Source organism: Onychomys torridus, chromosome 1, assembly GCF_903995425.1.
Source record: "Onychomys torridus chromosome 1, mOncTor1.1, whole genome shotgun sequence".
In the NCBI taxonomy this organism is placed as follows: Eukaryota; Metazoa; Chordata; class Mammalia; order Rodentia; family Cricetidae; genus Onychomys; species Onychomys torridus.
Window position 1 is genome coordinate 109093022 of NC_050443.1, and position 22059 is coordinate 109115080.

At 43.1% G+C, this 22059-nt stretch overlaps 2 protein-coding genes across 2 annotated transcripts; one reads left to right on the forward strand and one right to left on the reverse strand.

Annotated features, from left to right (window-relative positions):
* Positions 1-1565: 1565 nt before the first annotated feature.
* On the reverse strand, positions 1566-3651 carry LOC118577405 (protein FAM24A-like). The gene is made up of 2 exons (XM_036177556.1): positions 2731-3651; positions 1566-1829 (listed from the first exon to the last, which is right to left on the reverse strand). Exons 1-2 carry the CDS (start codon positions 2919-2921, stop codon positions 1634-1636), a joined length of 387 nt encoding a protein of 128 aa, XP_036033449.1. The 5' UTR covers positions 2922-3651; the 3' UTR covers positions 1566-1633.
* Positions 3652-9805: 6154 nt separating this feature from the next.
* Fam24a (family with sequence similarity 24 member A) lies at positions 9806-11023 on the forward strand. Its single transcript, XM_036174967.1, has 2 exons — positions 9806-9921; positions 10843-11023. Exons 1-2 carry the CDS (start codon positions 9806-9808, stop codon positions 11021-11023), a joined length of 297 nt encoding a protein of 98 aa, XP_036030860.1.
* The last annotated feature ends 11036 nt before the right edge of the window (positions 11024-22059 follow it).

Consider the following 22059-nt stretch of genomic DNA (forward strand, 5'->3'; position numbering starts at 1 on the left):
CTTTGAGGTTTCAAAAGCCCACCCACACCATTCCCAGTCAGCTCTGTCTGCCCTCTGCTTGTGGATCAGATACAAGTTCTCAGCTACTGCTTTCAGGCCATGCCTGCCTGCCTGCAGCCATGATGGTCATCAACTCACCCTCTGGGACTGTAAGCCCAAGTAAATTCTTTCTTCTATAAGTTCCCTTGGTCATGGTGTCCTGTCACAGCAATAGAAAAGTAACTGAGCACTGGGCAGTGGTGGTGCACACCTTTAACCCCAGCACTCGGGAGGCAGAGTCAGGCGGATCTCTGTGAGTTAGAAGCCAGCCTGGGCTACAGAGTGAGTTCCTGGAAAGGCGCAAAGCTACACAGAGAAAGCCTGTCTCTAAAAAACAAAAAAAAACAAACAAACAAACAAAAAAACAAACAAAACAAAACAAAACAAAACAAAAAACAAAAAGTAACTAAGGCATTAGGAATCATCGAGAAGCTCCTTGGAGGCCAAGATAAGGCAGGATCACCTGGAATGAAACCTTCCTATACCCCCCCACCCCCCGCTCTTTTGTGTTGCTCAAGATTCTCTCAAATCCAGGTTTCCTCATTCAGTCCTGAACTGTGACTTGGGGAGGGGATAATCCTCAACTGTGCCCCCCCACAAGGAATCCATTCCTGGTCAGCTCTGAGTCAGGTGTTAGCCCCATACTCTATGCTACAGCAGCAAGATGACCCCAATGGTACTGAGGAGTGGCTTTCACAAGGAGCTTGGAGGTGCATCCTCTTGCCAGTGCTGTGATGAAGGGAACCTGGGCTTCTGTCTTGGGTTACAGGTTTTTGGTATAGTTGATTTTTGTCAGCGGAAGTGGCACTGGCCAGTGTAAAAGTGATTAAAGGGGCCACCTTTTCTAAACAGATGTGTAATCTGGCTGGTAAGCAGTGGGAGAAATCTCAGGTTTGCCTGCTCCTGCTAGCACGCATACCATCTCTCTTTTCTGAAGAAGGGTCTAATGAAACCCAGATTGATTCAAACTCAGTGTAGTTGATGGCAACCTTGAACACACAATGCCCCTGCCTCCACCTGCCAGGTGGGATTGTAGGTGGGCATCATTATGTTCCATATTCTCTTTCTTTAGAAGCCACAAAGGTCAACCCATTATTAAACATCAAACAAGGTAAACTGAGAGATACCCCACCAGGATGTATTCACTCTCTCCCAGTGAGTGGTGCCCCTGTCAGGACCTTTGACAAGCTGAATTGAGGAGGAACAATCTCTCAGAGCTACTCCCATACCTCCAGCTTCCCACATTTAACTGCTGCTAAAGTTAGAAGTGCCCTGAAATCAACGTACCTTTTCCTTCCAGGACTGGAAAAGTACATGGCACTTTTATTTTCTATTCTTTTTCCTATTTTTACCAAAACAGGTTACATGCCTGCTTGCCCAAATCTCATAGTGGGTATTGGCATAAGAAGTATAACTAAGAAACAGAGACAGAGACTGTTTTCATTATTGTGCATTTATACAAAAGTACATGAATATCATGTTAGATTGTACACAATGACATAAACACTATAGAAATTGGCTTGAATAAGAAAATATTCTATTAAGAAGTTGAAATACTGATCATGAAGATTTCATTTTATCCACCACTGCCATGTCAGAGTCCTTCACTTATGCTACAAAAGCAAGGTGGCAGGGTGCCAACGTCAGCATACATGTTATAGTCATCACAGCACTGGAGGGTAGGACAAGACTCAGCAGCGATGGGTTTGGCCCGGATGATCTTGTCAAAGGTGACCTTGCATGGATTGCATGGATCAGTACTGCTTACAGCACCTGCTTCTTTTGAAGTTCTTAAAAGACACACACAAAACGAGCTTAGAATTTTTCTTCCCAATGAGCTTCTTACAATCATGAGGGCTACGTGGGAAAGTCCAGAGCTGGAGAGCCCATCATACATGTGACACCAGGCTTGAGTAAAGCTCTCTGCTCCTTTCCCATCTTTTCCTCTCCTACGATTGCTATGCATGTGAACCCAGGTTACCACTCCAAGCAAGGGAGAGTGACTTGCACCCCAGTGGCTGCTACAGGCCCATGAGATGTGGGAATGATGGAGAAGGTGCTACAGTTGGCTGGACTCAGCTCTGGCCTCCACCATCTAAGTCCCTAGGAAGGGACGCCATTATTGCAAACAGCTAGCCTCATACTTAAGGCTGTCCCTTCTCTCCCAAACTTCAAACATCTCTTGTCTGATTCCCATCCCTGTCGACAGTCCTCCACGGAGTCTCTATTCTCTTGGCCCACTTCGATTTTCCCACAGCCACTGAAATGAATGAGGGAACATGTGAACTTCCCAGGGAGTGGTAAGAGGTCACTATGGTCATACTTTGTCTGAGTAGGAGACAGCTCATCCCCAAGGCATCCTCTGTGGATTCTCCAGTCTACAGTGCTGAGGATGGAAAGGAGGCTCAGTCAGGGTTCTGCTAAACACCTGAAGGCACACTCCCTGAGGCCAAGAGACAGAGAGCAATATTGGCACACACAGTGACCAGGCTGAGAGCCGTGGACTTGTAAGCTCATGACCGACCCCAAGCTAGAAGGAAAGCCTCAAGCTTCTGTCCCCACCTGCCCCCATCCTCTCACACCTGACAGTGGCCCTTGACTTTCCCCTCCAAGTGACCACTGCAGTAAGAAGTGAGCTGCTCAGGCAGAGGGCCCAGTGTCCCATTAGATAGCGGTATTGTTCATTCTTACCTAGTTGAATTCAGTGCCTTGGCTATTTTGGTGTAAAGACAGAGGACAACTCCTATCAGTAGAAACATGCCTGCCAGGATCCCACCACCAATGGAGATCATGATTATTGTTCGGAGGTCAAAAGACCTAGACATTCCTGGGCAGAGAAGTGCAAACAAGCAGTGAATGTGGTCTCCCTCACACACAGTCATTAGCAGCCTCCACACACTTCTCTCAGTGAAGGGAAGACGGACCTCAAACACAGATTACATGTAAACCAGAGGGACTCTTTCCAGAGGGGTCTTACTGGGCCCAAAGTAGGTAGGAGGGAAATTTTGCATGCAAAAAGAGATTCAAATGTAAAATCTTGAGGCAAGAGAGCTAAAAGACAGGTAGTGGAAAGGTGGACGGGCAGAAATTAATAGACCCTCAAATAATAGAAGGGCCCACTCTGGAGCTAGCAGGTGCCTCCTTCCCACATGCCTGGGCCTCCTGAATTATGCTTGTGTTCAGAGTCACAACCAACCCCACCCTGAGTGTGAGCTTCAGAGCTCTTGTAGAGGAAAGACTGTTTCTAAGCCATAACTTGTAGAATTTGAGAACCTGAACATCTATTTTGCAAATAGTGGGTGTTATGGGAGGCAGGCATGGGATGGGGTGGTGATTCAAGTACGGAAAGCTTCTGCTGTCCTTCTAGGACCCAAATCTTCAACATCTCTCATTTGGAATACTCAAGTTCTTTCATCTTAACTCTGACACTCTCAGAGGAAAAGTGAACCAGGGAAATAGACTTTCTGGACACCAAAGCCCACGTGCAACTTAATGATTCTTCTCGACGCTGGATGAAAGCCAACATTTTTAGAAATACAGTTAGACAACCAAACTAAACCTTGGAAAACAATGCTAAGCATGGATTAACTTTCTGGGATACTGGTTAGGGAGGACCCAGAAACACCCAAGAAAACACAAGGTATTGTCAATGTTCTTTGTTGCCCACCAGAACTAGATGGTAAGACCTTATTGCTAAAGACACCACACACTTTGGTTGCAGGACAGAGAAATCAGTCTCAAACTGACCAGGAAACTCTCCTGATGACTAGTTTTTATAGTGTCAGAAGGTATTGTGCAGGCTGCTAGAGGGGAAAAGGGACCAGAGGTCTTACTCAATGCTGGACCCTCAATAGTGGCATGAATGGTGTATGGGATGGGATGGGAGGTTTAACCAATTACTTTCTGATTGATTTGAGGCCTGCTGCACAAGAGGGAATTCATATCTGCTAATTAAATCCTGGTCAAAAACGTTGGCTAAGGAGGTCATGGGCTTTAGGAGGGAACCCACTACTCATATTTTACTACACGGTCATGTTGTCAAACTGCCTTTTAATATTTATGTTAATACTGATAGGTCAATGCTGGTCTCAGCTTTGGTCAGAGAAGCTTCTGTTTTTGCAGTGGGCAATTGTTAATGCTCATATTCATAATTGGTCAAAGTGTTAAGATTACCTGACTGTGAATACTAAGGCATAGATTAGACATATATTACCAGCCTTAGATCTCTGACAGTAAGGCTCAGGAAACACTGTGGAAGAGGGGGCAGAAAGAATATAAGAACCAAAGGATGTGGTGTGAGGAGTGCTGTGTCATGCTTTCTCGAGGCCATGTTTCAGAGCAGTTGTGATTACCTACAAAAGATCAAGTCAATTAAAATTTCAGCATATATAGGGTCGGGCCTCCTGAGGCCCCACCCCTAGGCAGCCTATTAGGGTTGTTGGGAGAGGAAGACTCCATTTTCTTTGGGATATGGCCACTTTGTCCATGCCATGGTGGATGGTTCCACACCCATGTTTATATTGGCAGCACTTATTGGACTCAGTAGATTATAAAAAAAAATTTATAAGATGATGTAAGAGTAGGAAAGAGATGTCAGGAAGATTTCTGGGGCAGTGAGGGGGGAAGGGTAGATATGATCGAGATACATTGCATACATATGAGACATGTGAAATTTTCAAAGAATAAAAATGTTACTTACAACAGAAAGAAAACTGTAATTACTTTGGTCTAAGTTTGAAGAACTTACTTTCAGAAGTGTGGCCTGCTGGAACAGACAGCCATTGTTAGCTCTTACATCTCCCTAGTCTGGGACACATCTGTGTGACATCAACTCTCTAGAGACTAGCTTTCTTTCCCAGAGTTCTGAATTCCATTCCATGCTCAAATAAACCTCAGCACAGATTTCCCAAATACATCAGAACACCTGTAACTCTTGGTTTTCCTCCCAGAGAAACTTATAATTTGACTGCTAATCAAAAATAAATTTGGGGTTTCAAAACAGAAGCAAAACAAACAAACCAAAAATAAGGCGAGGAAGCCAATGTCTTACAATGTTCATTTTACTAAATGAAAAATCTCGATGCCATGCATGGAATATTTAGTCAAAGAGACACATTCTTGGTTGGCCACTGTAACTGGATGGCAAAACTCTACAGTTGAAGACACCACATGCTTTGGTTGCAGGACATAGAGAAATCAAGCTGGAACTGACAGGGAAACTTTCATCCTGCTGGGTAGCTTGCAAGTTCCAGAAGGTGTTTTGTGGGCCTCTGGGGTAGAAAAGAGATCAATGAACCCACATACTACAATACTAACCTGCCGGGCAAGACATGTCCACTAGAGCAAAAGTGGTATGACTTGTGTAGGGAGGGAGATAACCCACTGCTTTCTGATTGCATTGGAGGTCTGTTGCACAGCGGGAATGTATGCCTGGTACTATAAACCTGATAAAAAACAAACAAAAACCTTGGCTACTGTCCTAGCTTGCTTTCCTGTTGCTGTGATAAAACATTGACTAAAAGCAACTTGAGTGATAAAAGTATTTACTTAGCTTATAGGCTACAATCCATCATCAAGGGAAACCAAGGAAGGAATAAACTGAAGCAGAGGCCATGGAAGAATACTTCTGATTGGCTTATTCCCCATGTCTCACTCAGCTTGCTCTTTTATAAAACTTGCTTGTGGGTGGCACAGTGCACAGTGGGATGAGTCCTCCCACATCAATCATTAATCAAGAATATGCCCCTACAGACTTGCCTACAGGCCAATCTGATGGAGACTCTCCCAACTGATAGTCCCTCTTCTCAGATGACTCTAGTTTGTTGACAAAAATAAAACTAAAGAAAATCTGAGTGACAATTATACCTAGTGTATACACTAATGACATGACCACTCTGGTATAATTAAGGAGAAGGTTTTTATTGTAGATAAGAGAGAGAACAGCCAGAGGCATCTAGAAGAGTCCAGAGCAGAGAGAAAGAAGTAGACTAAACTTGGCCAACAGATTGGACCTGAACATGAGAGAAGCAGTAGCAGAGCAGGAAGACAGAGAAAGGGGAACAGAGAGAGAGAGGGAGAACATGGGAAAGCAGAGAGAGAGGGAGAGGGGGGAGATGGAGAGAGGACAACAAAGAGATTGAGCATAGATGAAATAGCAGGGCCATAAGGAGAGTGAGTAGCTATGGGGAAAGAAGCCTATGGGCTGGGGGAATTTAGGGTAGGGGAGGAGGTAAGAAGAGCTAGGATGCTAGCATGAACTTTGAAAGGTATAACAGGTACTTAGAGAGCCTGGGGCCAGCATGGGCTTTGATATGCTAATAGGCACCACAGATAGCCATTTGTTCTTTCTGTCTCTTGGAAATTTGGGGAAATGGAGTTTCCTTTGAACTTGACAAATAGATTCCCAAACTCTATGGACTTTGGAAAGCTTTGACATATTCCTGGGAGTCTAGAAGACCATGCACCATTTAAAGCTGTGTGACTAAGAAGACTAGAAACACACCTAGAAAAGTATGAGCTAGTTCTAAGATACTGCATCTGAGGATATTAGAGGCTCTTCCTAAGAAAGAGGAGAAGCCTGAGATGTAGTTCTCAGCTTTTTCCCTCAGTTTTGTAAGCACGGCTCACAGTTACCCTGAGCCCCTCAGCAGAGACTGGAGGATTTTTGTTATTGTTCTTGTTCCAGGAATTTAAAGAATTTTTTGCCTAATTATTAATTGCCTCTGGGCAAATCAGTGTCCACATACAACAAAGGACACAGATGTTAGAGAATCAAGTGGGGAAAGTCACTCAAGAAACTACATGGCTGTAATAAGCAATAGCAGTCTTGGGAGACAGAAGACTAATTTTCAAAGACACCATGTTGTACCATTTAAAATATTTAGTTTTCTGGACTGGAGAGATGGCTCAGAGGTTAAGAGCATTGGCTGCTCTTCCAGAGGTCCTGAGTACAATTTCCAGCAACTACATGGTGGCTTACAACCATCTATCATGAGATCTGGTGCCATCTTCTGGCCTGCAGACATACTATATACATAATAAATAAACAAACCTTTAAAAAATAAAAAAAAAATCTAATTCCAAAAATGACTGTAAAGCATGGTAAAATAGGACCCACAAAAGGCAGAACAATCAATCAAAATGTTAACTGAAAAGGCCCTGGGGTTGGGGATTTAGCTCAGTGGTAGAGCGCTTGCCTAGCAAGCTCAAGGCCCTGGGTTCGATCTTCAGCTCAAAAGAAAAGGAAAAGAAAAAAGAAAAGAAAAGGCCCTGATTTTGATCCTACTTAGCCAAAGATTTAATTCAGCCATTTTAAAATATGTTCAAAGAAAGCCATGTCTAAGGAACTAAGAGAAAGTATGTTATCATAAAGAATATTAATTAAAAAGAAAGCTACTGTGAAGAGTCAGGTAGTAATTACAGACTTGGAAACTATAATAAAACGAAAATGTCACTAGTGGAGCTCAATATTGAATCTGAGCAGACAGAAGAATCCAGGAACTTGGAGATGGGCCAGCTGAGGTTATCCAGAAAAAGGGGCAGATGGGTAAAATGAATCCAGGGCTTTCAGTTTTTCCTCCAAATGTGTGAAGAGCTTAAGTCATCCTTCTGCTCACCACAAGAAGCTGCACAAACTGAAAATCAACAACTCTACAGAAGTCAGCTAGAGAAGGGAGGTCAGGATGGAGAGCAAGTCCACAACCCATACAGACAGGTGAATAAAGAGAACCACAGCGCACCAGCAGCAGTAAGAATCCAAATGATCATTGCCGTATTTTCTGGAGTTAAGGGTGGGCTAGCTGCAGAATGTGAATCCTGGATGCCCAGTCTGAAAGTGGGAAAGATATATACTCTTTGCCATTATATGTTGGAAGTATATATACTTTTTAATTTTACAGGGTTGATAGTTAAAAGGTTGCTTTGAGTCTCAGATATGGCTTTGGATTTTTAAAAATATTATATACATAATTTTTAAATTATATATATATATATATATAAATTTTTCTTAAACTGCATATAATTTTTACTTTCAGCTGAGATGCATACGTGGATGTCTATGTCCCTAGGTGACAGGTGTAACATTAGGCTCAAAAGGAAGGGACACAGGTAACTTGATCCACTGGAAACTGAACTTACTCATCAGAGAAATACTTCTTCCTGGTAAGAAATCTGGCTTCTGAATAAAGCCTCAAACAAAAGTAATCCCAGTAGGAGGTATGGATCTTTATCTTAGTTCACCTTGGATTTTAAAGAAAAAAAACGAAGACTGAAAAAAAAAAAAACTGACCCCCCCCCAAAAAAGAAAAACCATACAATTCAAACCTGGCTAAAATATAGGTATTCTCTTTAACTTTCATTTTTTTGCAGCTGTTTAACCATGAGGTAGGAGACTCTGCCAGTGTCGCTGAGTCCTAGTGACCCGCTTTGCATTATTTCACTGTATAGCTGAAACACAGCCAGTCATCTACAGCTTTAAATAGAAGGGTGTTTAAAACCTTGGTCCATCATTCTCTTTTTAAATAATTGAAACAGTTAACCAGTTTTTGATTGGCAGACTCTCAAAGGTTAGATTTTAGGGACCCATAATAGTATTTATATTTCTTGGAGCTAAAATATGCCTAGATGTGGGACAGAATTAAGAATTCTCAGAAAGGGGGCTGTGAGCTGATGTCACACAGGTTGGCTTGGAGCTGGTGCATTCTAGCAGCCCTAGTAGACCTTAGGCCTCCAACAGCAGAGCACACCAGCCTGTATCTTATTGCTCTAACAGGGTCATTTAGATCCTTCTTTCTCAAATCACAGGCTTGAGGAGCTGCAGGTTTCTGAAGCATCCTATTTCTGAAACTTTTTCTTCTGTTTATTTTGAGGCGTGTGTGTGTGTGTGTGTGTGTGTGTGTGTGTGTGTGTGTGTGTGTATGTGTGTGTGTGTGTGAAATAATTGTCCTTAGTTCAGTGCTGGACAGCTTGACTTTGGTAAGTATGTTTTGCAGTCAGATTGTTTTCTGTCTTCTTTGGGCTTTCTGCTCCCCAGTTTCAAATATTAGACTAAGCATATTGCTTATTCCAGAAAAAGGGATTCTATGGGAGGATTAAGTGTTTGGTAGGGAGACACATAGTCTATTAGAAGACAGAAGGAGGCATGAGAGACTCCTGAGAAAGCTGGTTCATGGTCTGAGCATGCCTCTGTTTCAGCCTCAGCAAGGGGTTGGCTGGACGCATTCAGAATCTTTTTAACCCTGAGATAGCATAACCTAGTTTGTTTATTTGTGGGGGTCCCAAACACTACTTTCAAAATAGGTGTGTACATTCTTAGCAGTTTGGGGCAATAATGTCTTGAAGAGTCATTCTCTCAGTCCATAAAACAGATCTAACTCAATGTACTTGCTGGAGTGAATTCCAAGTCCATTCTGATTCAGTAAGCACAGTTCAGAAGGCATGTAGGAGGTTCTAGTGCAGTCTGGTTCATTCTACAAGGACTCCTCACTGCCTGTGAAAAATAAACACTCTTTCTACTGTCATCCTCATTTCCTGATATCAGGATTTTATGTCCAAGTCTCTTTTCAATCAGAATTAAACCCTCTTACCCACTTGAGGTCACATGGACCTCCCTGGACAGAGCTCCTTCTACTTACATGCATAAAGATTCCTGTTTAGGTCCTTTCTTCTTCCCCGGGGGATGGTATGTGGGGCAGTCGTGGCCAAGTGGCTGTTTAATTTGTGAATGAAGCCCCCTTCACTGTCTCAATTTCTCTACCAGGTGTGGAAGATGTTCGACCTGAGGACGAAGGTTATGATGGGCCTTGCGAGCGGTATGCTGATTTCTGCAATTATGCTGATATCGGTTGTCTTTTGTCTTTACATGAAAATAGCCAAGGCACTAAAGTAAGTCACTCACGTGAGTAGGAGTGAACACCACTTCTCCAATGGGACACTGGGCCCTCTGCCTGAGCAGCTCACTTCTTACTGCAGTGGTCACTTGGAGGGGAAAGTCAAGGGCCACTGTCAGGTGTGAGAGGATGGGGGCAGGTGGGGACAGAAGCTTGAGGGCTTTCCTTCTAGCTTGGGGACGGTCATGAGTTTACAAGTCCACAGCTCTCAGCCTGGTCACTGTGTGTGCCAATATTGCTCTCTGTCTCTTGGCCTCAGGGAGTGTGCCCTCAGGTGTTTAGCAGAACCCTGACTGAGCCTCCTTTCCATCCTCAGCACTGTAGACTGGAGAATCCACAGAGGATGCCTTGGGGATGAGCTGTCTCCTACTCAGACAGAGTATGACCATAGTGACTTCTCACCACTCCCTGGGAAGTTCACATGTTCCCTCATTCATTTCAGTGGCTGTGGGAAAATCGAAGTGGGCCAAGAGAATAGAGACTCCGTGGAGGACTGTCGACAGGGATGGGAATCAGACAAGAGATGTTTGAAGTTTGGGAGAGAAGGGACAGCCTTAAGTATGAGGCTAGCTGTTTGCAATAATGGCGTCCCTTCATAGGGACTTAGATGGTGGAGGCCAGAGCTGAGTCCAGCCAACTGTAGCACCTTCTCCATCATTCCCACATCTCATGGGCCTGTAGCAGCCACTGGGGTGCAAGTCACTCTCCCTTGCTTGGAGTGGTAACCTGGGTTCACGTGCATAGCAATCGTAGGAGAGGAAAAGATGGGAAAGGAGCAGAGAGCTTTACCCAAGGCCTGGTGTCACATGTATGATGGGCTCTCCAGCTCTGGACTTTCCCACGTAGCCCTCATGATTGTAAGAAGCTCATTGGGAAGGAAAATTCTAAGTTCGTTTTGTGTGTGTGTTTTTTTAAGAATCGCAAAGGATGCTGAAAGCTGTATTGAACAGTGCAAGCTCAACCAGGACAAGGTCATGAGGCCGAAACCCATTATTGCTGGGTCTTGTCGCACCCTCCAGCGCTGTGATGACTGTAGCATCTATGCAGATGTTGGCACCCTGCCACCTTGCTTTTGTGGCACAAATGAGGGACTCTGACATGGCAGTGGTGGACACAAAAATCTTCACGATCAGTACTTCTTTCTTAGTAGACTATTTTATTTTTCAAATCAATTTCTATAATGTTTATATTCTTATTTACTCTCTACTATGGTATTTATGTACTTTGTATAAGCACACAATAATCAAAATAATCCTGTACCTTCACTTGGTGGTGGTGATGGTTATGAACATCCTTCATTCTTTTTCACTCATTTTGAGACTTGAGCCTATAATATTACTATGTTGCAATGTAAACAGGAGAAGTAGAATGGAAGATTCAAAAGGGTCATGTAAACAATTTCAAAGGTGGGATACCATTCTGCTAAATAAATGCCTAAAATAATTTTTTTAAGTATTTTAAAATTAGGTTTAAGACTGAAACTTCCTGTGCCCAAAGAGAAAAATGAGGCCTCTGAGTGAGATGGCTTTTCCAGTGCTAAATTTTGCTTGAATTTTGTTACGTGGTATTCCTTGTTCTTTTTCTTATTTCCATTTTTTTCAAACTCTATTGTACTTAAATTTTACTTTCCTAACTGAAAATAGGTTTTTTTTTTTTTCTTACAGCATATTCTGATCATGGTTCCAAATACCCCAACTCCTCCCAGATCCTCCCCACCCAAGTCCACATCCTTTCTCACTCTCCTTCACTAGAAAACAAACAGGCATGTAAAGAAAAAATAATAAAATAAGGACAAATAAAATTGAATAGGACAAAACAAATAAATGAACAGAAAAAGAGCCAAGGAAAATGCACAAGAAACACGTATAAACATACACATTGGCACATACAGAAATCCCTATAAAACAGAAAATTGGGAACCATAATGTATAAGAACTGTAGGGTAAGAAAATGAGAAAAAAATCCCAGAAAAGTCATTATGAGACAAAAACAAACCAACAAACCCCACAAATATCATTGAGTTTGTTTCGTGTTGATCATCTACTCTTGGGCATGGGGCCTGGCCTTAAGAGTGGCCTGCAGACACGGTGAGACTCCATTAGAGAAAACTTGCAAGCAGTTATCAATTGGAAACAGCTTCCGGGTTAGGGATATGGGCTTGTTTCCACTTTGCTCTCAGTGCTGGGACCCCAAACCTGTGTAGCCCTGTGCATGCTGCCTGTCTCTGTGAGTTCATGTGTGTGTCCATTCTGCTGTGCTTAGAAGGCCGTGTTTCCTTGGTGTCCTCTGGCTCTTACAGTATGTCTGCCCCCTCTTGTGCAGGTTTCCCTGAGCTACATGTGAAGGGGGGGATTTATAGAGACATCCCATTTAGGACCTCTTCCTCTCTGTGCATGTCTAGCTGTGGGTCTCTATAGCTCTTTGTTAAACTTCCTTTTATTTATGTGTATACATATGTGCCTGATTGTCTATATGTACAACATCTCTACGAAGTGCCCATACAGGCCAGAAGGAGACAGTGGATCTCCTAAAGCTGGAGTTACAGTTGTGAGCTACCTGGCGCGGGTGCCGGGAACCAAACTTAGGTCCTCTGGAAATATAGCAAGAACTCTTAACTACTGAGCCATGCTTCAGCCCTCAAAGGTATTTTTATCAGCAATATAAGAATTCTACATGGATGTATCATAAGTTACTTGACCCAAACTTTACTACTGAAAACACATTATTTCTAAGTTCCATTTATTAAACATTAAAAGTAGTACCATAAAAAAAAAATTCTTATCACTAAGTATATACTAACAAAAAAGAAAACACTTTAGGGTTAATAAACCTGAATTCCATGCATTGAGCAGGCAAGTCTGTTACCAAGTTGCCAAATTCAAGCGCATACTGGTTACTTTTCTCAGTGCTGAGACCAAACTCCTGCTACTGAAAACCGAAGCAAAGGTTCGGCCTTCGCAGTTTCAGGGTACAGTCTGCTGGGACATGATGGCGACAGAAGCATGTGTCACACAGAAGCAGGCCACACGGTGCTAGCAGTCAGGAAGCGGAGGAAGAACGCTGTGCTCAGCTTGCTTCCTCCTTTTTATCAGTCTGGGACCACAGCCACCTCAACCCAAGCTAGTAACTCCCTCACAGATATACCCAGTGGTTTGTTTCCTAGGTGACTCTAGACCCTGTCAAGTTGATACGCAGTACTAACCATCACAGGCTGTTAAGAATTACGGGGAGGCCCAGTGTTCAGGGCTACACAGGCCCTAAGGGACCAGACTAAACAAGAACAGAGAGACCATATTAGTCAGGGTTCTCTAGAGGAATAGAATTTATATGGAAGTCTACCAAGAGAATCCAGTAGTTGTTCAGTCCATGAAGCTGGATGTCTCAGCTGGTCTTAGTTTACTGAAATCCTGAAAAAGTCGGCTCAAGTTCTAGTGAAGGAATGGACTTGCCAGCTACGGGGGTAGGGAGGGTGTTGGGGAGAGCCCTACCCCAGCCCTCTAGGTTGCTAGCACCTAAATGGCGCTGTAGCTGTGTCTTCGAAAGGCCATTCCATCTTTCTATCAGGCCAGCTGCTTTCTATCAGGCAAAGAGCAAAGCTTTCTTCCTCCATGTCCTTATACAGGCTGCCACCAGGTGATGTGACCCAGATTAAAAGTAGGCCTTCCCACTTCAAAGGATTTAAGAAAAAAAAAAATCCCTCACAGGTGTATTCAGCTGCTTGGGTTTTAGTTAATTCCAGATGTAGTCAAGTTGACTACCAAGAACAGTCACCACAAGTCCACCCCTACTCAACTTAACACACAATCATATCTCCTTATGTCATCCTTAATTCCCAAATGAAAACAATAACCAGGTTATAATTACACTCAACCTGATATAACTATCCCATGTACAATTATAAACACATTCAATATTTAACCAGGTCATAATTACATATAATGTGATATAATTATCCATCATACAACTGCAAATGTATTATAGAATAAGTGCTAATATCCCTTGAAGGATTTTTTTTAGTATCTCAAACTTAAATATTATAACCACTGATATTCTCTTAATTGATATTATATTACATGATAAAGAAATTGAAAAACCACAAATACCTATATAAACACATTCTTAACAAAATATTACAGAAACACTCATGTCAATTATAATCCATATCTTCATTCCTGATGGGTCTGTACCCTTTTTCATCCCGGCTATATTAGGATGGAGTTTCACATAGACTTTAATCACAGGACATGGTAGCACCAAGAGATTCCCCAAAGGATCTCCTACACTTCAGACAGAAGTTTTCTTACCTCCATTGTGGAGAAGCAATCCAATTTCCTCATAGTAATCTGGATCAATCACTCTTCCCAACACTGCTATGCCTTTCTCAGCCTATTAGCATCAGAAGCCCATAGTGGCTAGGGGGAGTCTGAGTTTCCAGTCCAATGGAATGTTTGTTGTGTTTCCTGGCAGAAGTGTTCCCCCTTCTGGAACCAAAACTAGGTCATGGGAGCAGAAAGCAAAAAATGTTCCTAGTGGGTCACTAGGGGTGACAGCAAGTGGAACCATTCCTCTTTCCATCCTTTGATTCCTGGATCCATGAATTGTAACTAGAGGAGAATCCATTCCACACACTCGATGCTGATTCTCCCTTCTGGAGAGCCCTACCCCAGCCCTCTAGGTTGCTAACACCTAAAAGCCGCTGTAGCTGTGTCTTTGAAAGGCCCTTCCATCTTTCTATCAGGCCAGCTGCTTCAGGACAGTAGGGAATATGGGAAGACCAGTGGATTCCATGATTGTGGGCCCACTGTCACACTTCTCTGGCTGTGAAGGAAGTTCCTTGATCAGAAGCAATACTGTGTGGAATACCATGGTGGTGGATAAGCCATTCTTTAAATCCATGGATGGTGGTTAAGGCAGAAGCAATACATGAAGAAAATGAAAGTCCATAACCAGAATAAGTATCTACTCCAGTAAGGACAAACCATTGTCCTTTCCATGGAGGAAGTCATGCAATGTAGTCAACCTGCCACCAGATACCTGGCTGATCACCCCAGGGAATGATGCCATGTTAGGTCAGTGTTGATCTCTGCTCTTGGCAGATATGGCACACAGCAGCAGCTGTAGCCAGGTCAGCCTGGGTAAGTAGAAGTCCATGTTGTCGAACCCCATGCATACCTTCCATTGCTGCTATCATGGTCACTTTGTTCATGTACCCACTGGTCAATGGCAGGGACAGCTGGGAAAGAGGGTGACTACCAACAGAATGGATCATTCTATGTGATTATTGAACTCTTCCTCAGCTGAAGTCACCTTCTGATGAACATTTACATGAGACACAAGTATCTTTGCATCCTTTGTCTATTTGGAGAGATCTATCCACATACTTCTTCCCCACATGTCTTTCTCACCAATTTTCCAAACAGGCTACTTCCAAGTCCCTGACCATCCAGCCAATCCATTGGCTACAGCCATGAATCAGCGAACAATCACACATCTGGCCATTTCTCCTTCAAAAAAAAAAAAAAAAAAATGTATGACCAGGTATACTGCCCAAAGTTCTGCCTACTGTGAACATTTTTCTTTGCTGGTATCTTTCAGGATTGCCCCCAAAAAGGAGTTGAAATGCTACAGCTGTCCACTTCTGGATGGTGCCTGCATAACATGCAGAATCATTAGTAAACCAAGTTCTAGTCTTCTCTTCCTCAGTTAACTGATCATAGGGCACACCCCTTGAGGCTTAGGTGCATGCTAGGCAGCATATGGCAATTTAATGGGATTAGAAACCATAGGAACTTGGGTAACTTCTTTTTTTTTTTAATATTTATTTATTTATTGGGTATACAGTGTTCTGTCTGCATGTATGCCTGCACGTCAGAAGAGGGCACCAGCTCTCATGATAGATGGTTGTGAGCCACCATGTGGTTGCTGGGAATTGAACTCAGGACCTCTAGAAAAGCAGCCAGTGCACTTAACCTCTTAGGCCATCTCTCCAGCCCTGGAACTTGGGTAACTTCTTAATGAAACTTGTTTGTGCCTTCAAGACCTGCTAGGGCCTGATCACGTATATATTACTTCCATTTGATGTGGATTTCTGCTGTGTACATCCTGCTTTATGGGTCAGATAACACCCACCTCATGAAGGACAGCTAAGGTTGCATAATAACTTGATGACCCATTGTCAAATGTTCAGTTTCCACTGAGGCCCAACAGCAGGGCAAGAGCTCTCTTTCAAAGGGAGAATAGCTGTCTGTGGATGATGGCAGAACCTTGCTCCAAAATCCCAAAGATTCCCTCTATGTTTCACCTGTAAAGGACCTGGCAAAGGCTCCCAACAGCATCCCTATTTTCCACTGACAGCTCAAGTACCATCAGGTCTGCTGGATCATATGGTCCAAGTTGTAGAGCAGCCTGCACAGCATCCTGGACCTGTTGAAGAGCCTTCTCCTGTTCCAGGCCCCACACAAAGGGAGCAGCTTTTCTGAGTTACTTGGTATATGGGCTGAAGTAGTAAAGCTAAGTGAAGAAAGCGCAGTCTCCAGAATCCAAACAGGCCCAATAAACAGTGTGCTGTTTTCTTGGTGGTGGGAGGGGCCAGGTGCAGTAACTTATCCTTCACCTTAGAGGCCCCACACCACTGGACTCCTAAGAATTTCACTGAAGTAGAAGGCCCTTGAATTTGGGCTGGATTTATTTCCCATCCTCTGATGTACATGTGTTACCACCAAATCCAAAGTAGTTGCTACCTCCTGCTCACTTGGTCCAATCAGCATAATGTTGTCAAGATAGTGCACCAATGTGGTATTTTGTGGAAGAAACAGATTATTAAGATCCCTTCAAACTAGTTCTGACACAGGGCTGGAGAGTTAATATATTCTTGAGATAAAACTGTAAAGGTATTGCTGGTCTTGCCAACTGAAAAATTGTGTTTGATGGTCCTTATGGACAGGTATCAAGAAAAAGGCATTTGGTAGATCACTAGCTACTTGTTATTTACCAGGAGATGTGTTAATCTGCTCAAGTAAGGATGCCACAACTAGTATATATAGTAGCTGCAATTGGAGTCACAACTTGACTGAATTTTCAATAATCAACTATCAATTCTCCATGATCCATCTGTCTTCTGCACTGGCCAGATAGAGTTAAAGGGAGATGTGGTGGAAACACAAGTCCTTTCAAGTCCTTGATGATAACACTAATTTCTGCAGTTCTTCTAGGGATGTGATACTGTCACAGGTCATGAAAACAATATAAAAATTCTGCGAACTTCTAAGTATACCTATCGTAATTATACATTCTGAGACTCAGGAAAGAAACACAGGATGAGTTCTGGGACCCCCTGGACCTACTGTGAGTTGGACATCAGTCAAAATTCCATTGACCAACTGGCCCCCATGAGCCCCCACTTTAACTGGAGGGCCACAGTGTTTCTAGGGGTGTCTCAGAATCAGTGTCCATTCTGAACCAGGATCCAATAGACCCCAGAGAGTCTAATTGTTTCTTTTCCCCCAATACAGTTACCCTTGTAAAAGCCCATAGGCCCCTCTGGGAGGGAGAAGGACTGGAGAAAGGCTAACAAGAAAACTCTAAGGTATTTTATCAAGATCCTTCCTCAGGGAAACCTGGCCATCCCTTCATTCAAGGGGTTCTGGGTCTGCAAACTGGCTCAAGTCTGGAAATTGGTTCACAGGCCCAGATTCCCTTTGCCATGACCCAGTGGAGCCTTTATTTGCTTAAGAATTTTTCCACTTATACAGATCAAATGATTCAGTAGGCTTCTTATCTATTTCATGCCTGGGAACACCATGATTGATTAGCCAGTACCAAAGGTCTACCTAAATCATGCCACCATAAAATTCGCTGTGCCTGTGCAGCCCATTATGGGTCAGGCCATTATGGACATTGCTTTGTCTGTGCTGCGCATTACAATAACTATGATCGCCTTGTCTTTGGCAATTCTGTACTGCCACACGGCCCCCACTACTTCAGAGCCCAGTTAAATCTACTGCATTCAATTCATCTAACTGAGCAGCAGCATCTCCAACCCTAAGGTCTGGCAGAAGGCCAATGACAACGACAGAGCTCTTCGAATGTGCTGGTACCCCTCTCACCATTTTGCATCTTAAACTGAAGGACGACGCACGACGCATTTTCTGGGCCTCCCGTCATAGAGGGTTAAGTTTTACACAGCACACCTACTCTAGCTTGATATTTCCCTGAGCCTCAAAATCCTTTCATCAACACTACGCTGAGGTATATCGGGCATCTCCAACTCCTTTTAAGTACCTCATCTTTTGACAACTGCTTCAGCTGACCATTTAAACTTTTGACACTATTTTAAAAACTGTGCGAGCTTCCATATTAAACCTAGAATCTCCATTCAGTGTGTCTTTATCAACAGATTCAGCCTGATACAGTTTTATGTTCCTTCCTCTATCACACCACACCCTCAAAAATCCATTCCCACACATATTCCCCAGACTTAGCTTGAATGAATTAGCAAACTCATTAAGCTCTTTAGTAGTGTAGCACACACCTCCTCATGGACTACACTTCCTACCTCCCCTTGAGGAGCCTGCTTTGCCTTAAGTCTGGTTATAGGTCTAGAGATAACCTATTGGTGGGCCTTGAGGGACATCGGAATTCTCTTGCCTGGAATCTCCTTCAGAGAAAGTCGCTGCTGGTTTAGCAGACAAGGACAGATTAATTCCCTCAGTCATAGGCAAAAAAAAAAAAAAAAGGCAACATTTCAGGGGGTTGGAGCGTGAACACATCTTCTGCTGAGGATAGAGAACTTCTTCCGCAGATGAGATAAACCCTTGAGAATCTGAGGCCTCAAAGTTCTCAGTCTTAATAGAGTTCTCCCATAGCTCTCCGTCCCAAGTTACAGGATCCCATACTTTACCAATTAATGTCCTTGAACTGCCAAAAGAGACTGGGACTTGAATTTTCCCTGTAATTCAGTCAACCTTATAATGAATGCTTTGGTTTGATTCTCTACAACTTGAGCTCTATGGCTGCTGCAGAGATTCTCTTCCAGGGCACACTTAGAAACCTTTGGAATGTTTTTGCATGTCTGGAACTGGCCATTTGTGTCACTGAGTTCACTGTTGTCCTTCACCATATTCTGAGATGCTAGAAATTAGTTAATGTTATAATGGAGCTCATTCTTTGTCAATTTATCCAGAGATGCTAGGAGCAACCAACCAGCAGCATCATTTTCCTTATTTTTCCACAAACTGTCAGAAGCTTTAAATACAGAGTTACCAAATCACAATTGGTGACTCGGGTTAATCAAATGCACTTATCTCCTTACTTTTGTAAAATACAGTTCACACCATGGGCTTTCAGTTCTCTCCAAGTTCCTAGGAGAGGTTTCAGTAACTGAAGAAGTAATTGTAGGTGTTGGCACATTGAAAAGCTTAGTTCAGATACTTTAAAAATTCATCCTTATACTTCTGTTGCCCTAGAAGTATCAGAAGAGTCTGGTACCAAAATCTGTACTAGTCAGGTTCTCTAGAGGAATAGAACTTATAGAATGAATGAAATACATGTGCGTGCGCGCACGCGCACACACACACACACACACACACACACACACACACACACACACACACACACATTTATTAGAGTGGCTTATAGGCTGTGATCTAGTTAATCCAACAATAGCTGTCTATTAACAGAAGGTCCAAGAATCCAGCAGCTGTTCAGTCCACGCGGCTGGATGTCTCAGCTGGTCCTCAGTATGCACCAGAATCTTGAAGAAGTAGGCTCTAATGCCAATGAATGGACTTGCCAGTGAGAGCGAGAGCAAGCTGGCAGAGAGCAAACTTCCTTCTTCCATGTCCTTTATAATAGGCTGCCACCAGAAGATGTAGCCCAGATTTAAGGTGTGTCTTCCCACCTCAAAAGATCCATCTTAAAAGTGGGTCTTCCTTCTTCAAAGGATTAATTAAGTAAACCCCCCTCCCCCCACACACACAGGTATGCTCAGCTGCTTGGGTTTTACCTATTTTTCAAATGAAGTTAACAACCAAGAACAGCCATCACAGTGACACAGACTATGGTGCCACATAAGCCTAAACTTAGACACCGGCCAGTTTTTCAAAAAAGAGGACATGCACAGTGCCAAGTCCACATAGGCACCATTTACGTGAGCTACAAGAGTGAGTGAGTTCTGTTTTAGCCCCATATGAACTAGCTTTGAGATGCCCGCTCTACTTCTCACTCCTTATTTCTGCTTTTATTGGCCCTCTGATGAAAAGCTCTGCTCTCATCCCTCTACCCAGCTCATCAGTGGTTCCCAGTCACAAACTGCTAATAAAAACATTGATTCCATCTTACAACTAGATTTGCTATGATTTTGTTTTGTAACTGGAGATCACTGCTCAGGATACTTTAAGAGGTTCCAGCCCTTCTGTTATCACTCACTCTAGAGTTAAATCATAGTTACTGTCTTCATCCACAAAAGAATAAAGCCTTGGCCAGGCATTATGGTACAGTTCTGAAATTCCAGCATTCAGGAAGCAGCAAGAGGATCAGAAAGTTCAAGGCCAGCCTTGGCCACATAAAACAGTATATAATCTAAACCCTCATGGAACAACTTCCATGTCAGTAGTGCCGGTGCTGGAGACAATTCTGGAACCTGCAGCTTGAGGAGCCCCCCCCCCCCCCCACACACACACTTAGGGACCTCCACTCAGAGAAAGTCAAATCTTTTGTATGGTGCAGAAAAGAATTTCAGGATAAGCTGGTATGAAGCATAGTTGTGGTTTATTAAAAAAGTTTAAGAACAGAGGTTAATAGAGAACTGCTCAGGGAAAAGTAAATCACATCCAAAAATGTGGATGTGGGATTAAGGGAGAAGCAGCCTTCATTTCTTTATAATAGTCATAGATTAAGGTTTTGTGGATTTCCAAAGTTATATCTTGAAAGGGTTGTTAAATGTAAATGCGGTCACAGGAAGATTCCTGGGGTATGCTGGACAGAATTACAACTGTAACACATTAGACCACAGGGTTGCATGAATTTGGGGTATCTTCACTGTGAACAACAGTTAACTGTTTTGTTAGTGGGGATTCCCAGAAAATATTCAGGAGAATATTAAGGACATACATACTCAAGGCCATGTACATTCAGGCCTTAAACCTGGTTTACTACTGCCTTAACATTCTTTTGGGTTTTTTTGTTTGTTTGTTTGTTTTTGTTTTTGTTTTTGATAAAAGGTCTCACTTTGTAGGTAGGCTTGGCTAGCCTAGAACTTGCTATGTAGACTAGGCTGGCCTCCAAATCAGAGATCAGCTTGTCTCAGCCTCTGAATGCTGGGATTAAAGGTGTTACCCTCATGCCCAGGTTTTTAACTTTCTTTTTTTGGAAATATTTCTGTATCAAAGAAATGTTGCCTGTATGTAGGCAACCTTTAGAGCAAATATTAGTAGTAACTGTCCTGGAATTCTTTATTTTCAGGTAGTAAGGAGGCTAGAACCACACTTTAGAGTAAAGGTTCCCTTTTCTCTGCATAATCTCTGTGTAACCTATCTCGTCCCCAATCATATAGAGCAGTGAGGTAACTCCAGACATGGTGGGACCAGGAGGTGAGTTCTGAATCTTAGGGACAAGATCTCAGAAACACCCATAAACTCAGACCTCCACGTGCTTATCTGTACACACCCAAAGACAGACACACAGATACATACACACACACACACACACACACACACACACACACACACACACACAGAGTGAAATGTAGAAAATCTAGTTCATCTCACAGAATATTTCCTTGAGCACCTCCTGTTCTACAATACTGGGCTCTGCAAGAGAAGATTTGGGTGCACAGGCCAAAGAGTCAGTTCAGGAAGGAAAGTCATGGCTGGTAAATGAGATTCAGGCTTCAAAGAGACAGAAGCAAGACATAGAGATGGAAAAGGGCCCTTAATATGAGCAGAGGGCAGCTGGGACAAAGGAAGCATCCTTGGTGTGAAGACCTTTTAATGTCTCCCAAGGTCATCAGAGGTAGACGGGGAGACCACAGGCAGTTAAGAGCTGCTGGTGGCCAAGTCCAGGAGGGTCTCAGAGACCTGCCAGCTCTACTAAGTGTTAGCAGTTTCTTATCACTGTCACAGAGAGAATTCAGAGA

Excerpts from the sequence above, each read along its gene's own strand:
- LOC118577405 (XM_036177556.1), bottom strand. The coding sequence starts at position 2,921 with ATGACTGTGTGTGAGGGAGACCACATTCACTGCTTGTTTGCACTTCTC. Across the intron at positions 1,830-2,730 it reads AAGGCACTGAATTCAACTAG|AACTTCAAAAGAAGCAGGTG; the intron begins GTAAGAATGAAC and ends GTGTCTTTTAAG.
- Fam24a (XM_036174967.1), top strand. The coding sequence starts at position 9,806 with ATGTTCGACCTGAGGACGAAGGTTATGATGGGCCTTGCGAGCGGTATG. Across the intron at positions 9,922-10,842 it reads AAAATAGCCAAGGCACTAAA|AATCGCAAAGGATGCTGAAA; the intron begins GTAAGTCACTCA and ends TGTTTTTTTAAG.